The sequence below is a fragment of the Aspergillus pseudonomiae genome, assembly GCF_009193645.1.
Source record: "Aspergillus pseudonomiae strain CBS 119388 unplaced genomic scaffold BDV37scaffold_25, whole genome shotgun sequence".
NCBI lineage: Eukaryota > Fungi > Ascomycota > Eurotiomycetes > Eurotiales > Aspergillaceae > Aspergillus > Aspergillus pseudonomiae.
Genome location: NW_022476017.1, coordinates 22,002 through 39,893, shown reverse-complemented (window position 1 = coordinate 39,893; position 17,892 = coordinate 22,002). Strand labels below are relative to the sequence as shown.

General features: G+C 48.7%; 5 protein-coding genes across 5 annotated transcripts; 4 read left to right on the top strand and 1 right to left on the bottom strand.

Annotated features, from left to right (window-relative positions):
* Positions 1–265: 265 nt before the first annotated feature.
* BDV37DRAFT_282063 (uncharacterized protein) lies at positions 266–4,432 on the top strand (the record flags this gene model as incomplete). Its single annotated transcript, XM_032086954.1, has 4 exons — positions 266–556; positions 610–865; positions 917–1,084; positions 1,140–4,432. 4 exons carry the CDS (start codon positions 266–268, stop codon positions 4,430–4,432), a joined length of 4,008 nt encoding a protein of 1,335 aa, XP_031942428.1.
* Positions 4,433–5,489: 1,057 nt separating this feature from the next.
* Positions 5,490–10,429, bottom strand: cef1 (putative cell division control protein (Cdc5); the record flags this gene model as incomplete). Its single annotated transcript, XM_032084623.1, has 10 exons — positions 5,490–5,648; positions 5,715–6,865; positions 6,918–6,952; positions 7,008–7,072; positions 7,265–7,379; positions 7,823–7,824; positions 7,856–9,812; positions 9,886–10,229; positions 10,313–10,346; positions 10,404–10,429. The coding sequence occupies 10 exons, from the start codon at positions 10,427–10,429 to the stop codon at positions 5,490–5,492; spliced, it is 3,888 nt and encodes a 1,295-aa protein (XP_031942427.1).
* A 391-nt stretch (positions 10,430–10,820) lies between these two features.
* BDV37DRAFT_270850 (uncharacterized protein) lies at positions 10,821–13,669 on the top strand (the record flags this gene model as incomplete). The annotated part of the gene is made up of 6 exons (XM_032084622.1): positions 10,821–10,954; positions 11,014–11,946; positions 12,000–12,212; positions 12,538–12,600; positions 12,630–13,001; positions 13,066–13,669. 6 exons carry the CDS (start codon positions 10,821–10,823, stop codon positions 13,667–13,669), a joined length of 2,319 nt encoding a protein of 772 aa, XP_031942426.1.
* Positions 13,670–15,430: 1,761 nt separating this feature from the next.
* BDV37DRAFT_293256 (putative mRNA decapping hydrolase) lies at positions 15,431–16,571 on the top strand (the record flags this gene model as incomplete). Its single annotated transcript, XM_032089370.1, has 3 exons — positions 15,431–15,509; positions 15,595–16,251; positions 16,304–16,571. 3 exons carry the CDS (start codon positions 15,431–15,433, stop codon positions 16,546–16,548), a joined length of 981 nt encoding a protein of 326 aa, XP_031942425.1. The 3' UTR covers positions 16,549–16,571.
* A 327-nt stretch (positions 16,572–16,898) lies between these two features.
* On the top strand, positions 16,899–17,713 carry BDV37DRAFT_270847 (ubiquitin carboxyl-terminal hydrolase; the record flags this gene model as incomplete). The annotated part of the gene is made up of 2 exons (XM_032084621.1): positions 16,899–16,950; positions 17,013–17,713. The coding sequence occupies 2 exons, from the start codon at positions 16,899–16,901 to the stop codon at positions 17,711–17,713; spliced, it is 753 nt and encodes a 250-aa protein (XP_031942424.1).
* Between the last annotated feature and the right edge of the window lie 179 nt (positions 17,714–17,892).

Genomic DNA, 17,892 nt, shown 5'->3' with positions numbered 1-17,892 from the left:
ACTCTTCCACTAGAATTTCCCGCCCGCCCGACCTTGTTTCGCCGAGCTTCATCTCTTGTTCTCTACCTACGACATTCTCCGCTGTCCACCTGGTCGTTTGGAGCTTTTCACGGCTCAGGCAGTTGAGCGAATAGTTCGACCGTGGCGATTCTCGATACCTGACAATAGGTACTTCTCAGACCGTTCCTTCAAGTTTAGCCATGAGTTCAACCTTATAGTCGCCACTTGTTTCAGTGTTTACAGTTTCAGAACGCTTGTCTAACAGATGTCGCAACCTGTTGGCCTCACAGACTCGAGAATTGTTATGGCAGAGAAGAGCAGCCACGATGTGGTAAATCAAACCCTGTCGGGCGGCGAGCCTTCGCCTTCCGACGTTCCTGCGAGCACCAACGACAAGAAACCTGCCGGAGGGGACGTGGGGGAGATCAAATATACCGCAACAACTACGCAGCTCGAAACAATCACGAACGCCGAACAAGGTACGCATGATACGAGTTTATCTGAGACATACAGTGAAAAGAATGCTACTGGGAAGGATACGGAACAATCGACGACCGTGAGTCTTGGTTACCTGGGCATTATAATGTCCCCCTGCTGAATCAGACATAGGATATTTCAAGGCAAGGGCCTGGGCCAGTGGCGACAAGGGCGCTTGAATTAAATGGAGTAGCATCAGGTTCTGATTTTGGAGAGGATACGGCTTCCCAAGGTGGCTCAGAATCCGACGCCAGTCGAACGGAGAGCAGACTTAACTCGCGTGCAAGTTCAACAAAGAGGCCGACATCATTCAAGCCAGTCTCCTTCGCAAAGTTTTCAGTACCCAAAGCTCCAGGAACGCCTTCGACAGCTAAGATTGCCGAGAAAGGTATTTGTCCGTACAAGGTGTCACGCCAAATAGAAGTCTAACCGGTCTTAGCTCCGTCTTCAACCACCCCGCTGGGTGTACCGTTGCAAAGCTCACGACCACGCTTGGTCGCGAAAACTACTAGCAGTCTACGCGATTCATTATCGAAAACAGGGACGAGTGCGGCGAGGCCAGCTGGAAGTGGGCCCGACCCAAATCAAGTCTGGAATAAGAATCGACGTAAGGCAGTAATGATTGACTCTTGAAGTCTCCGCTAATTTTGAATTGTGTCTAGCGATCCAGCAGACTCCGCCGAAACACTTGACGGACGAAGAGCTTAAGCAGCAGTATGGAATCCACATGACGTCGCGTATTCAAGAAGATGGCGGTGGAACAGAGGCAAAGTGGGCCGATATTGATGATGATGAAGACGACTGGGCGCCGGAAACAATTGAATGGACTGACGGAACGAAGACAAATCTGTCCCAAGTGGAACACACTGCGGCAACAAAGCAAGAGAACAAGCCGTCGATGGAACCCAAAAATGACTTTCCGCCTCCACGCCCCGAGCAAGTTCCCGCTATTAAAGAGGCTACCAAATTTGTCCCAAAGCCTACGACTTCGGTTGGACCGAACCCCACTGTTCTTAGGCTGGGAGCAAATGCGGAAAGGCAGGCAAAGAGCGCAAGCATTTCTTCTAAAGGCACTAACGAGAAGTCGCCGTCACTCTCTACAAGTCCGGCACCACCCCCAGCGAAGTCACCATGGGCTCCTCTTCCACCAGTTGAGAAAATATCTCCTGTTATACCTCCTGTGCAAGTTCAACCTCAGGTACATACTTCGTCCAGAGAACCACTTCCAATCGACCGTTATAGCGGTGTTACTCATCCGAAGGAGATAGCTGCGGACGATTTCAATCGGTCATGGAAGGACTCGCAGTCTGGTATCCGTGAGCTATACAACTCCCGGTCGGGTCGTTATGAGCCAGTATCTGAAACTAGGAAAGGATCCTGGCGCACTGAACAGAGCTTCCGCACCCCATCCGTGTTGCAGCGGTCAGTGCCGGGTGAACAGGCAGGACCTGCGGAGCCTTCACCCGCGTTTCAGACACATAGGTCAAGTGGACAGGATGGCATTCACTGGACACGTCGACGCACTTCATCTAACGTCAGTGGAGGAAGTGGCAGCTTTGCACGTCGGATGTCGATTGGTCGAACTGACGCAACCCAACGGCCATTTGAAATTAGAAGAGGGTCGCAGGCCAACGGTATGGTTGAGCCCCCGTTGCCAGGCTTGGTACCTCAACAGGAGACGCCTTTGCGAGAACCTTCTCCTGCTCGACGTGGCCCCGGTCATTCCTGGACTCAACGCGGTGCAGCCGGTGTACAAGAGGGTGCACCTGATGGCACGAGTCAGCCATATGTTCCTCATGCTGTTAACCAAACTGCGACCCCGCAAGCGCCCCAGGAAGATCCAGTTGTCATGCAAGAACGGATTATGAAAGAAAAGAGAATGGAGGCTCGGCAGCGAAGAATAGAGCAAGAAGAAAAGGAGGAAGCTGCCAAACGAGAAAGGATCCGGCAAAAGCTCGAAGCTCTTGGTCCACCTCCCGAAAAGCCCAAGGCACAGCGCAAGGACACTCTGGAAGGTAGTAAGCCTGACACGATTCCCTCACCTGGTGTTACTCACACATCGTTGTCCCCTCCCAAACCCCCGGTTCCGGAACCCTCGGGAGAGCCAAAGCAATATGGAATGATGAAGGTTCATCATCCCGACACTGTGAGAAAATTAGTGGAAAGAGCTGCCGAAAAGTCCTCACCGACGGCCAATGCCCGGCGCGCCCCTTCACCTCCCCGGGAACCTAAACCGGATACTACCACAACGAATGGACTCCAACAGCCTGGTGACTCTCAAAAACAAACGCCTGAAAAACTGTCAGAGAACAAGCTCGATGAGCAATCAACCCAGTGGAGGGGTGGCCTCAATGCTTCTAGTTCGTACCCACCGTGGGCTCCCAATGCCAAATTAGTCGGGACCTCTCCTTCCATAGCGAACCCTTGGAAACCTCTTAGCAGTGACAAGACTTTGGGTAATGGCATATTTGAACAGAGTCTTCCAGGGTTTCCTCCAGGGAGAGATGTTCCTCTGCGTAACCCTCTTGTTTTGGATCAGCCCCCTGTCGCCCCAGGATCACAGTCGTTCTCTACACCTTCGCGCTCGCCTCAAGAAAGTACACCAATATCCCCCATAGCGTCCCCTAAAGCTAGACACGCACCATACGAGTCTTTAAATCCCATCGCCCGTCCTGGTCCTATCGGACCTCCTAGTTCGCAACATCAATGGCAACATGACAACCGTGTCGCAGGGACCGTTGCCTGGAACAATTTCCATACAGTTGCTGCCAAGCGCGAAGCAGAAGAAAATGATAAACTTCGCAATGAGATGAACGCTACGCGCGAGGGACCATCTTCTCTACAAGTAACTTTCAACGAGACTTGGCGGCAGGTACGGACTGGAGACCAAGCCGGGCAAAGACAGGTCGTTGGTATATCTAGAACAGCAGATGCCAACGCAGCGATTCCACCCAACCCTCTCCCAGGGTTGGATCATCCTGTTGGTCCTCTTCCATTTACAGAGGCCAATTCACGCCCTCTCGGCAGCGTTCCAGTTCGAAGTTCACGGTTCTTCCCACAGGCATCCGAGCAGTACAAGAAGCCACCTTTTGCGGAAGGCGATTTTATTCGCAGCCCCTCACCACCACCACCAGAAGAAATGTCAACTCATCCGGTGTTCACAGGCAATACCAACAAACCTTTGGTACACCTTCCTGCACCAAGGCCCATTGTCAAACTTCCTCCAAAACTCATCGCTCCACCACAACCTCCTCCTACCTTCGCATCTATGGCTGCTGCGCCGCCCCGCCCTCCTGTCTCTACTGCTACTTCATGGCAGGAGAAAATTAACACCCTATTTGGCAAGAAGACAGTGCCTGAGAGGAAGACTGCCTTGGCCGTGACGTCTGCATCCAAAGAACCCCTGGACGTATTGCATATCGCCGCAGTTTCAGTCTCACTTCCCCAACATGGCGAGCAACCAATAGGAGACGGCGAGATAACTGCTAAGCAGGTTGAAGAAACTGAAGAAATTTTTGAGGACCGTGAAGTAGGGTCTCTACCTGTTGTTCGAGTACCTACCAGGGCTCCCCCTGCAGCTTGGCAGGCGGCGCCACCACCTTCGCAGTCGAGACTACGAGCTAAGCATCTGAAGCTAATGCAGGTTCATAGCGTTGAACCTTATTCATTTGGTTTTCATGATAAAGATGGCTCAGGAAATTTACGGGTTTCAATCCGTTTCCCAGGTACAATTATTGCGAAAACGGTGGCCCTCCCGAGGAAGGCAGGAAGCCAGAACCCCCGGCCGCGTGGAACTTCGAGCTATAAGCCTCGAAAGAACACAAAACCTCGCGAAGGGTCTGTAGCTTCGACTTCCAAGAAATCATCTTCCCAACAAAACAATGAAACAGGCTCCCCGCGGCACCAGTCGCGCAATGCTTCCTGGGGCCCACGTACATATAGCGGGTCTCGTTGAGTGCAGTGGGAAAGTATCCTTGCGGAATAATCTCCCGTTCTTTGAGTTACGTTTCAACCTTGAATTGGCTTTTGCCAGGTTTCCGATATTCGTTGAGCGTCTTATTTCGGTATTGATGAGCTACGCCTGTAGGGAATTGACGGGTCTGGTTTTGCCTTGAATTTCTAGTGCTCTTCTTAATGTCCTTATCTTTTCTAACCGTACATTTTTTTCCTCCTTCTACCTTATCAACACTGGCCCCGAGTAACATCGCCATATTGAGTGGGACGGGAATTCCTTTCCTTCCGCATACAACTCACCAGTCCTGTGACTTATCCTACTGTCCGTATGAGAGATATTCAGATGTTTGAGTCTGTCTTACTTTCTTCTCATTCTACTTCCTCTTAGCCATCTTTCTTTACTCCTCGCGTCCCATGACTAGGCTCTGTGCTGTTTGACATGTACTGACTCCCGTTTTGCTCCCCCACTTGTCTTCGATATCCTGTTTCGGGCTCTACTATACCTACCTATACATCTCATGCAGGAGACTTTGGCACTTGAAGCAAAGCCTGTGTATTCCTTGCTCTCGTGGTTAGAAGCCAAAGACAGGCTAGGGACAGACGTACGAAGCTCTGTCTTGAGACTCGACATGCGTGTATCTAGCATCGTGCCAGGCCGTTAAATTTCTCGTTTAAATCTCCAGGTACATTTTTTGTCCGGCATTGTAGACGGTGTAAGGTACACTCTCTTGTTCATCGACTCTTTTCTCGTTGCTAGATATAGAAAGAGGAATTCGAGCGAACTCCGCATATGGTTGATCGCTTAGGTATATTATAATATCATCTAGTCCCCGACGTTGTTAAATAACCTCCAATCCAAACAAGCCATTTCCCCTAAAACAGAACCCCTCCCCAAAAAAAAAAGGGGAAAAAAAAAAGTGACCAATCCCGCGCTAATGATATCATACAAATGCCCGACACCAAGAGATGTGAATTATGTACAAGTTTAAGGCCAAAAAAAGAAGAAGAAAACAAGTATTGTCCTGTATAGATATTTTTCAATCGGGTGTTTTTGCGCCTCACCAATTCCATGTTCGGCTTGAAGCTGTGAAGACTGGAGGCTTCCATTGTAAACGAGCAGGGTCAATTTTGCGCGACCCTTTGATTTTCTCTTTCTCGAGGCGCTTATTGTGTTGTTCAACGACTTGGTCCGTGAGGACAATAACCCAGTTTCCTTTCTATAACAACGAGTTAGCCATTTTCTTCCGAGCATACGGGGTGAAGGGTAGGACCTAGTAACGTACGTGGTATCTAAGCATGTTGAACACGACCAGTGTCTCATGGACATCCTTCTCGGTCATCGATGTTAGCACAGCAAGCTCGTTCTCACTCATGGACTCTCGGCCCGGCTCTATGAGTAATTCCACGAGTGTTTCTCGCCAGTATTGCCGGTAACTTAGCAAACCCAGGTCACTGAGGGGCTTTTCTGGCGAGCCGAACTTTCCTTCGCGCTTGCTGAGCTCATAGCTAAAGGAAATAAGCAGTCGTCCGTAGCCGAGACGCTGGTATTGTGGCAAAGTCAAGATACAAGCAAGGTTATAGCCTTCTGCGGAATCTTTTTCTTTGGAGAAATAGCCCACCAGATGGCAACCGGTCTCATCCCGAGTGGCCATGCAGTAGAATAGGAAAGGGTCGACGTCGTAGTAGAGTGTTTTATGGTCAAGGAAGAGCTTGCTAAGAAGGCAAAGATTGCGGCACCAGGTGCGCTGGCGTCGACCGTCCACTTCAAAAAATGAAATATGGTCATCTCGGTAGATCTCGTTTCCAGGTGGGTGCACAAGGGTGCATTTCGCACGGTGGCGCTCGAAAGCGCGTTTATTGTCGAAATAACTCAAGCAAAACTCATCAATGTAGACCATGTCGACATCTGAAAACGATGCAGGATAAGGAGAGAAGTACCAGGGCTCAATGTCAAACTTGCCCATTTGTAGACGATTCAAGTTACGCACGCGATGAATTTCCGTAGGATTTTGGGTCATACTCCCGCTGGTACGCAATCGTTCGATTTCCTCTTCGCGTGACATTTTACCTTGTTCGTGCTCTTCCTTGGTGTCCGTGAAGCTGACGCCAATCATATCAACATCATCGGATTCGGGCTTAGGGGTCACATCTGCAGAAATGGCTTCCGAATCTAGGATTGACAAATTTGCAGGCGTCTCATCACGGTTTTCTTTCCCGCCTGCCTTAGACGGACGCTGTGCTTTGCCAACATTGGTATTCTTGCCCGTCAAAAGATCTGGGGTTGCCGAAACCTCGCGGCTTCCAGCTCTTGCACGCTTCTGAGCATTCTTGCTTGGTGCTTTGTTACCAGGACCTGCTTTCTTCTTCTCTGGTTTCTCAGGCTGTGGCCATTCAACCTCGTGAGATAAATCAATCCTCGTGGAATCAATCCACTCTATAATCGTCTCAGTATGATTTTGCAATATAGATATTGATGCCAAACTTACCGTCGAGACGCTTATTGAAATCGACGTAATGGACACTAAATTTGATTAGTACTTTTGTGTAGACACATTTCATACCTATCTGAAACGTACTAAAAGCTTGGGCCATCTTTGCGCTGTCTAATAGACAAGATCTCGGCTTTTCTCAATTCTCCATCCTACGATATGTCAGTATATAGTTCAATATATGCTTTAATCACGTGATTATATAAAAATTGAAGGGGTTGAATAGCTGCTAACCTTCTGAACCATAGCCTTAACACCGATCCTATCATTCTGATTAGTTGATGCGACCGATGAAATAGATACCAAAGACACTATAACTAATTTCTTTAGATGTATTCAGCGACATACCGAATGGTGTTGAGGGTGGCGAAACCCTTCTCAACGGGGTCCGGCGTCGCGGTTGCCTCCCCATGGGAATCTCTGACGCCCATCGCGTTAGGGGAGTAATTTTCGATCGGTCTAGCGGGTTTGTACAGATGGAAATATAATCGTGGAGGGAATATGCGATGCAAACGAAGGGGAACGATATTGGAGGGGATGGAGGATTGTCCGTTGCGATGCTCGGAAGAGACCGCCTTTGAGGTTGTTTGCCTTAGGTTCCCATCCGTGGTCATCTTGTTATCCGTTTTGGGTAGCCCCCTACAACCCGACAGTGACAGTCATACTATAGTCATTGTTTCCAGTTAAGCATGCAAATACTGCCTTTACATTTCGTTTCGTTTGTGTTGAGTATCCCCTTAATAAATAGGCTTGCGCTAACAATAGAGCTACCGCAAGAGAAAAAAGACAGTATGAAAACACATTCCACTAAAACCCGATAGACACGCCATGTATGGACTTGCAGCAAATGTGGAAGAAGGCATAATTGGATTACATTTTGAAGTACAGATTCAGGTACTAACCTCTCATTTTCAGCGTTAATGCCATCCATTAACCATCCCCCCTGTCCCTGCAATGAGCTCATCAAGCTCCTCTTTTCGGGTCCGGTATACTTCTTGAGCTTCACGCTCTCTTCTCATGACAAAAGCCACATCGTCCCGCAGCTTCTCTAGCCTCGTGGAAATCGCTGCCTCCTCAGAAATCTGTAGGTTACGGAACGCATCTAGCTCATCCTTTGACTTCTCCAAAGCAGCGCTGGCTTCAAGTATCTTACTCCGTAGCATTTTCGCCCGGTTTTGATATCCGCCGTAATGCAGCGCAAGCTTCTTCTCGAGTTTGTTTCCTCTCTCGGCTGTGGCAAGAAGAGAGACTTGCACATTGTCAAAAACACTAATCATACGTTGCTCTTGTTGGTACTCGTCCTCTCCGTCGTCGGCATAATTGGAGAGACCTGGAAGAGCCTTCAAATGTGCAGTTGTCCACTGAGCATCGAAGTCCTCTGTCCACTCTGGTTTCTTTTCCTCAGAATTTGCTTCGGTGGCAATAGCAATGCGAGCTGCTTCTATCAACGCGTCATCAATCCGTTCCGCTTTCCGTGCTTTGCCCTCTACCTTAGCACCAGGAACAGGGAATTTTCGAGCATCGTGGGCAATAAGCAAAGCAGCCTCTTTGGAGATCATGCTGGCAATCGGATCCGTCACTTGTGACGCACGTTCAACCAGCGCGTCTATATCTAGAACACTTGGACGGGGGAGTGATCGCTGATAGACTTGTGATTGACGCTTTAATTCAGCCTGAGCTGCCTTCTCTCGCGCCTCTCTTTCCCTCCTATCTCGCTCTGCCATGTCCTCTTCCACATACTCCTCGCTAACGGTTGGCTCTGCAGACTCTGAAGGAAGTTCCTCCAGTTCCCATTCGGTTTCTTTTGGTTTTGGCAGCGCGGAAAGCTTGCTGCGGATGCTTTGGCGCATAAAATTCTCGTGCATCTTGATCTCCTTCGGAGTACTCCCAACAAGCTGTCCCCCTTCCATCTGATTCAAGGAGAAATGGTCACGGGGGGTTCGCAAAGGAGTCGCTCCCGGACCAACACCTCCTCGCATAGGTGTCGCACCGACACCACCATTGGCCTGTCGGAAAGGCGTGGCCATAGGGTTCGGTGTGACAATCTCCTGGCGCCGTGGTGCAATACCATCAAAGCCAGTAGAAGATCCTCCCTCGTGCAAAGGTGTGTTCTCGCCTCCCAGCAATGACGACTGGGTTTCAGTAAGGGCTCTGATGTTCTTAATCTCATTGGCGATATGATCTTCCTCCGGCGCAGCGCGAGGGGTCCTGATCGGTGTCCCGCCAACAATTGCCGAATAATTTCCAAGCAAGCCTCGTGTCATTTCTTCATCACCAGCCATTTTGCTGGCCTTATCACCTGCCATACCCATCTTGATGATATCCTCCATCTCACTTTCACTGACCTGAGGGCTTGGTAGGACAAGAGCTCTTCTTTTGCTACTCTGCTCCGCCTCGCGGATCTTCTGCATTTGACCAGCCCTTGCTGCTGCTGCAGAAGCAGCAGAGTTGCTGTTCTTATCATTTTTCCTCTTCTTGCGCTCCGCCTCCTCGTCTTGGTCTCCTTTGCGCTTGTTGGCAAGCTGTTGCTTACGGGGGTCGAACATTTCGCGCTGCCTCTCATTCCTGGCTTCTTCCTCCATTGTATCGTAGAAACCGGGGGCTGCCGGCTTTTCGAATGGGATATCGGCATTGTAATCCATCTCACCCTTCTTCCGGGTGACAACCTTGATGTTGATACCAGCATTCTTGAGTTCACGACGCTTCTGAAGCACAGCAAGTCTCCGAGATTCTTCCAGTTGTCGTTCCCTAGCCTTTCTCTTTGCTTTCTTTCCTTGTGTGTTCGCCAGACGAGCTCTAGCTTCACTCAGCATCTCCTTCTCATCTTCGTCAAGGTCAATTGTATCTGGGCGAGCGGGCTTCGATTCGGGGTCGGGATCTAATTCGCCAGGGCTAGTTAAAGTTAGCGAAAAAAAAAAAAAATTAAATAAAAAAAAACCCATAACATAAGTATATATTAGCATACCGTAGCCGTCTCACATCGTCTGCACTTGGTGCAGCGGTCTCCCCACCCTCAGGACCGCCTAGACCAAGCTCATCGTTTTCACGAGCTTCCGCCTCGTCCAACAATTTCTGGTAGCGCTCGAGGCATTGAGTAGCTGTGCGTCCAACAATCGGTGCAATAGTACGCCACTGAGTGGGCATCAACTTGGCCAAATGTAGTAGCTTCTCATCCTCCTCCCTCGACCACTCGACCTTCCGGATGCCGGGATCCAGCCACTCCACCCATCGAGCCTTGCATTGCTTGGGGGTTTTTCTAGCTAGCAGCGAGGATACTCGCGCCCACTGGTTGAGACCATACTTGGACACCTGTAGAATGACAATTATTAGTGACCGTCCGATCGCAACACGGCATTCTTCCTTGTATTCGTCTCGCGCGCATATTAACTTACCGCCGCTCGAAGCACCTCATCTTCAATATTTGTCCTAAATAAATGTGAGACTTTGATCACTAAGCATATCGCAAGTCGCAAGAGCTCTTACCAGACACCTCCTTTGACCACCGGCATGGCTGTTGAAATTCAGCAGCCGTCTTCAGACCAATCAGGCCAAATAGAAGTATCGGTATGCGAGATTAGAAATAATGGCTTGAACTGAGCCCCCAGGGCTAGTGGCTAGAGTAATCAGTGCCGATGATAAACCGACGTGGGCGAAAAGCACGTCGCTGAGAAGTCAGTCTTGAATAGCGTTCAACTTGCCCGCGATAGCCGCGAAGAGCTTTAGCGCGGCAGACGCACTAGCATGTAATTTAATCGCCCCGCGATACGGTATTAGGTAAGCGGGTCCAGATTTTTGGTCGCAAATAATTCCGATTATCTACTAGCGCTAAAGAAAAAAGGGAAAGAAAAAGACTCTCACCTTACAGTTCAATATTGCAATCTAGCTGGTAAGGTTTACAACATGTCTCCTTCCACAGATGCTCCCAAACAATTTAGCCAACCTTCCCGTAAGGGCAAAAAGGCGTGGCGTAAGAATGTGGATGTGACGGAGGTTCAAGAAGGTCTCCGGTTGTTGAAAGATGAGGAGATCAAAGGGTAAATATGACCTTAATCTCTTTCCCTCAATGTTCCTAAAAGCTGATTCCATATTACAGTGGTGTCCTGGCAGAGAAGCCGTCTGAAGAGCTGTTCACCTTCGATACCACTGGTTCAACAGAAATTCGCAAAGCATTCGAGAAACAGCACAAGCCGTTGAAATCAGAAGAAATCATTGCTCAGCGGTCGGTCATCCCAGCAGTAGACACTCGCAAACGCAACAACTCCAAAGTGACAGATGGTGTTCTCGAACCGAAGACTAAGAAACACAAGAGCGACTGGGTTACCCGCAAGGATTGGCTACGCTTAAAACAGGTCGCTAAAGAGGGCAAGCCCACCAAAAAGGTCACGGAAGGTGAATTCTATGATCCATGGGTGGATGCTGAAGACCCAACACCTGTGGAGGATCCACAATTTGATTTCCTGGAGAAGCCGAAGCCGAAGGTTGCGCCTGTAACGCTAAAGGAATCCCCGATTTCACTTGCTGCAAATGGAAAAGCGATTCCTGCTGTCCGCACACCGAACGCTGGTACAAGTTATAATCCCACCTTTGAGGACTGGGATAGTCTTCTACAGGAACAAGGAGCCAAGGAGGTAGAGGCAGAGAAAAAACGCCTGGAGGAGGAACGTAAGGAAGAAGAAAGACAGCGTCTGATTGCCGAGGCCAAGGATGACGACGGCGAGGTTAAGTCGGACGATGAAAGTGCCTGGGAAGGTTTTGAAAGCGAGTACGAGACCCCGGATTGGCTGAAGAAGAAGCGTCCAGAGAGAAAGACGAAAGCGCAAAGAAACAAGATCAACCGACGTAAGGAGGCTGAGAGGCAAGCAAAATGGGAGGCACAGATGAAGAAGAAGGAAGACCAGGTTGAGCTGGCAAAATCTCTTGCGGAGAAATTGGAACAGCAGGCGCTTGAGCGCGCCGAGTCGTCCGACTCTGAGGGAGAAGGTGATGATACTGTTTTGCGGCGAAAGCCCTTGGGTGGAAGGACATAGTATGTTTCCCCAGTCCTACTTGTATCTTATTTATTTACTGACCTCAAACCAGTGCACCCGACCAAAAGTTGGAGGTTGTCCTACCAGACGAGCTGCAGGACTCACTGCGCTTGCTTAAGCCAGAGGGAAATCTGCTCGATGACCGATTCCGGACGTTAATCGTTCAAGGAAAGTTGGAATCTCGAAAGCCGGTTTCACAACCCAAGAAGGCAAAGAGAAAGTTGACGGAGAAATGGGGTTACAAGGATTTCAAGGTTCCAGGCCTGTAAATAGATTCCCTTTTTGTTGTCATGGTGATTTCTTTTCACATAGACTTCTATTGTATAATGAGGCGTTGTTGGATATAAAAAGTTCTTATGCTTTCCAATACCCCGCATCGGACAGTAAAGCTCCTTATATTGTATAAACTGAAGTTTTTCTATAGTTATTGAAATGATCCATCTCTATAATCCCTGTCACAAGGCAGTAAATAAAGGCCTACTCCGTATAAGCTCAGTACATGTACGGAAGCTGTGGCCAGCTAGGTAAAAGCACAGAGGAATGGAAGTGTTCGAGACTCCCGAGTGGGCCGTCTGAAATTTTAACTTTAGCGCAATTTATCGGATTTATCGTCGATTCTGGAAAGCTGCTCCTGCGCATCAAATATCTTTCTTGTCTCTTCACATCGCATATCCAGAATCAGAACACAATGCAATAAGACCCACCTGACCATTGGAATGGATGTTAAAAACCTTTCCAGCAATTGGAAGAAACTCCAGGAGACGCTGAAACAGAATCCCACGTCCAGCTCTACAAAACGCAAGACATCTGATCGGGAAGGCCAAAATGGTGTGTTAAAGAAGCGAAAAACGGAGACAGTCGAAGGGAAAACCAAACTTGAACAATCTCGTGTATCGAAAAAGAGGAAGAGAATGGCCGACAGCGCTGCTGATGGAGGCAAGGATGTCGTCCAGGAAGCCGCTGTGAAATCCATCTCCCGGAAGAATTCTACCGCCTCGATTGCGCCGCGACCTGAAGTGAAGATTGCAAAGGTCAATGAGGGCCGATCACCGACGTCAGTATCTCTGCTGTCTTCCTGCCATATCTCATGTTTCAAGTCTTTGCTAATCCTGTGCTAGTGCTGAACTAGGTAAATATGTTGCGATGGACTGTGAGATGGTGGGAGTCGGCCCTAACCCCGATAACGACTCGGCCCTTGCGCGTGTCAGTATCGTCAACTTCAACGGTGAACAAGTGTATGACTCCTTTGTACGTCCGAAAGAAATGGTCACGGATTGGCGAACGCATGTGAGCGGCATACTCCCGAAGCATATGGTGGAAGCCCGGTCCCTTGAACAAGTTCAAAAAGATGTTGCCGAGCTTATGGATGGGCGAATACTCGTTGGGCATGCCTTGCGGAATGACCTGGATGCACTTCTTCTAAGCCATCCCAAGCGCGACATTAGAGACACTAGCAAACACCCACCATATCGGAAGATTGCCGGGGGCGGTTCTCCCCGTTTGAAAATGTTGGCTTCAGAATTTTTAGGTCTGGATATTCAGAGCGGCGCTCATTCTAGTGTGGAGGATGCAAAAGCTACAATGCTTCTATACCGGCGAGATAAAGATGAATTCGAGAAGGAACACCTGAAGAAATGGCCGGTACGAGTGGTGGTTGAGAAGGAGAATGGAGACGACCAGAAGAAAAAGAAGAAGAAGAAGAAGAAGACGCGCAAGAGGTGATTAAGTTATATCCAAGCTTGTCTATTATACCCAAATTTCATGGCGTTTGAAATCATCCAGTCCGACTATTGTGATTATAGTTTTCCGGGTTGCATACTGTATCTCGAGCAAGCATATAGAATTGAAATCATTATATTACAAGCATTTTGGACTTTGACCTTTATCGATGTATTCTGAAATTGAGATCTGAAAGAACGCAATGCTCATATTACTGATCCGTCGATGCTCTGGGGTCGGAAATTTCCGCTCTAAACGGCATTTAAATCACTTTACGCGGAGAACGCGACGCGTGCTCTAATTTATTCTTATCCATCACCCAGCTCATAGAACAACATCGTGGCTTTACAAGATACTAGCTAACTTCCTTATATTCGGCTCAATTACTTCTTTTTTGCACTAGTCAATTGAAATTTACAATTAAACCCAACATGTTCGCTATCCAACCCCAGCAACAGTCCTCAGGATCAGAAGACGCGAATAAAACAGAGAACGTTACTCCCAATATCCTTCCTTGTCGAATTCATCATGATGGTCCCGTTGGATCCCTGGGCCGCTACTGGAAGCCCGAATCTGATGGAAAAGGTCAGCACTCCCAATAGCATTCGGGTCCCAAAATACTTATTGGCGCAGATTCGAATGTACAAACTGCCTACTTCCGCGGCCGTAAACTGCGAGGCCGACGCGTTCAGATTCCAGAGGGCTATCAAGGTAAACAATCACTTCTGACTGTTGTAAATCCTGCAGGCTTTAACAATCCAACTCAGGGGTTGTTGCGCTGCCAACAGAGCGTGTGATGCCATCGACCCAAAGCAACGCAAACTCTACGATCAGCGAGGAAACAGAACAGGACGAACCAGTCAAGATCCTGGAGAAGCAAGCTACTTTCGATGAATATGTAGTATGGGGTCATGAACTGACACCTGCGGCGGATGACTCCTTCGTCAAGGGAGTTGAAGAGTGGCTGAAATTAGCTGAAGCGGTGAGTTAATATCTTCTTCTCCTCTCTCTCTGTTTCAGTTTTTGTGTGTATGTTTGTGTGTGCGTGTTCGAGGGCTAATCTTGAGTAGATGCATTGCCAGTCTAGTGACGAAAAGAAATCCTCATGAACTCGGCGCCTGGATTTTCTGTGGACATACTACGCGACGAAACCATCTTGGTACATAAGCGTTTTCCTGTTGAGCACGATCTATGTGTTCACCGAATACACTCCCCTAGGGAAATTGCAGCGCGCCTGACAAGATGCGGCCGCACTTTGAGACGTTGGCGAGCTGCTGTGCATTGACATACTCATTTCATCACAGTGAACTATGGTGAATGGTGCTCGATGCATCTATCAGTGGTGAAATACCCGCGATATTGCTTATGAGGTTCATAACGACTTCATTTTGACTAGAAGTATATGCCTCCATCCAATTTCTACGCATATAAACACATACTGGCGGCTGGGTTCCTTGCTTTGCAGTGTGCGGCTTCATTTTATTATGACGTGCTGCCTAGGAGCTACATGCATTGCCCAAAGCGATTGCACTGCTTTTTTCATGTAGACAAATTACAAACCATGCTTTTCAAGATCAACGCTTGGATTTCCCAGTTCAATCCTGACTAGCGCCCTTCTGCTTAAAGAGTTACATAGAGAAGTCAACAACAGTATCGATAACACTGATAACTATTGACCGCCCAACGATTCTGCCGGCACATTTTCAAGATACGGGGTAAATTTAGTCGAGGTCAACCTTCAACTTTTTAATACCCCACACAAGAATGCAAGCCAGCAACGACACTAAAGTGGCGCCTGAGGCACTGATCTCAAAATTTGAGATCGAAAGGCTGCTCAGACAAGGTTGGAACCCCTTGAACTATTATAACAGGCTCTTAGCCCAAACCGCTGTTGTCAAGACCTTAGTAACTAAGAAAGTTATACATAGATCAAAGTGGCCGTCGTATCGCTCTCCTGGGAACAATCGAAGGGAAGCAAGGCATTCTTATAGCTGAACGAGCGGCCTTTGCCACCGAATCCCTCGAGGTATTGAAAGCGTTCCACTCAGCAATCACCCGTGTAAACAACCTGGGTGATAATGATATCTACCGCTGGTACCTGGCATCATCAGGTGTAGACAGTGAGGGCCATCAATCTGCTGACCTCAAACTGAACCTTATCTGGCCATGCACCGAGCAGCATATCAAGAAGTACTCCGATCAGGTGCTACGCATGGTAACCGAAACACCTGAAATTTACCGCGACTATATCCGGCCGTATATGAGTGCCAAGCGGGAAGAGGGCCGATTGAACTGGGTATTTAACATTCTTGAGGGCCGAACGGAACAGGAAGATGTTATTCTTCGGGATCAGGGCCACGGTCCCGAGGATGGGTTCCTGATGCTTCCGGATCTTAACTGGGATCGGAAAACGATGGGCTCGTTGCATTTGCTGGCTCTCGTGCAGCGGAGGGATATCTGGAGCTTACGTGATTTGAAAAAGAAACATATCCCTTGGTTGAAGTATCTGCGTCAGCGGTTGCTAGAGGGTACGGCGAATATGTATCCGGATTTGGACCAGGATCAGCTCAAGCTTTACGTGCACTGTAAGTGGCATCATGTAGGCATCTTGAGGGAACAAAAATTGACAGTCATCAGATCAACCGACATATTATCACTTCCACGTTCACATTGTTAATGTCATGCTGGAAGCTGGCGCTACACAGGCGACGGGCAAAGCTTTTGGGCTGGAGAACATTATTTCCCAATTGGAGACTATCTCTGGCAACGAGGAAGCTAGTATGGCCGATGTCACCTTGTCTTATTTCCTTGGAGAGGCCAGTGAGTTGTGGACCAATATCTACGAACCGTTGAAACGGGGGGTGAAGCCCTTGCAGAACTAGGACAGCGTTTAGCTATAGACAAGTAGACCATAGACATGGTTATGAACGAGATGAACTTATGACAGAGACCTATTACCACGAAATTATCTGCATGGATTACTTACAGAGTAACCCAAAATAACAAAATTTGATAGCCTGGCCCATAAGGCCTCTATATTGGTAAAGCCATCACATGTCACTACATGGAAGGCGGAAACCCCGATTAGTATATTTAGCTGAGTGACCCCGCAGACCAATTCTAACCCCTCACTAACATCATTTCACCAACCTACTCCACTTTGGCCTCAGAACCTACCATTTTACCTCAAAACCCCGTGTCAATACATCCGAAAAAAGAACCGATAAGCAAGATGACAGACCATGTCGATGTCCCAGAAACTAACAAGGCCTTCGTGCCCCTCGGTATACAATACTCCAATCCAGCGGAGAAGGGAAGAGGACACCAACTGACCCAATGGACGCAGAAAACAACCCAGAAGTGATGTCGCACTTAGTCCACCAACTCGGTCTCCCACCGACCCTAGGCTTTACAGACGTATACTCAATCGACGACCCAGACCTCCTAGCCTTCGTCCCCCGTCCTTCGCACGCCCTCCTCCTCGTCTTCCCCGTCTCTAAAACCTACGAGTCATCCCGCGTGTCCGAAGATAGCCAACTCACCGACTACACTGGCTCCGGACCCTCAGAACCGGTCATGTGGTTCAAACAGACGATCCGGAACGCTTGCGGGTTGATCGGATTGCTGCATGCTGTGTCCAATGGAGAGGCTCGGAAACAGGTTCTTCCTGGATCGGATCTTGATGGTCTTTTGCGGGAGGCGGAGCCTCTTGGTCCTGTTGACAGAGCGAATCTCTTATATGAGAGCAAGGCGCTGGAGAGTGCGCATGCTGATGCGGCGAAGTTAGGTGATACTACGGCGCCCCAGGCCGAGGATTCCGTTGACTTGCACTTTGTGGCCTTTGTGAAAGGAATTGATGGAAGGTTGTGGGAGCTGGATGGGAGGAGGAAGGGCCCGTTGGAAAGGGGAAAGTTGGATAAGAATGAGGATGCATTGAGCGAGAAAGCGCTTAACTTGGGAGTTAGGAGGTTCTTGAAGACTGAGGCTCAGGGTGGTAACCCGGACTTGAGGTTCAGCTTGGTCAGCTTGGGGCCTGTTTTTGATTAAGGGGCATGTTGCTTTATCTTTTAGTTTGTGTATACATATTCGAATAGGTGTTTGGGAGTTTGCATATGCTGGGTTTGCTCAGGCTCTAGTGGCTCATGTGAAGATATTGGCCAGGTATCTACGGTGGATGTAGTATCAACGTATGTAATGATAGGAGTCACTTACGGCTCTATATCATC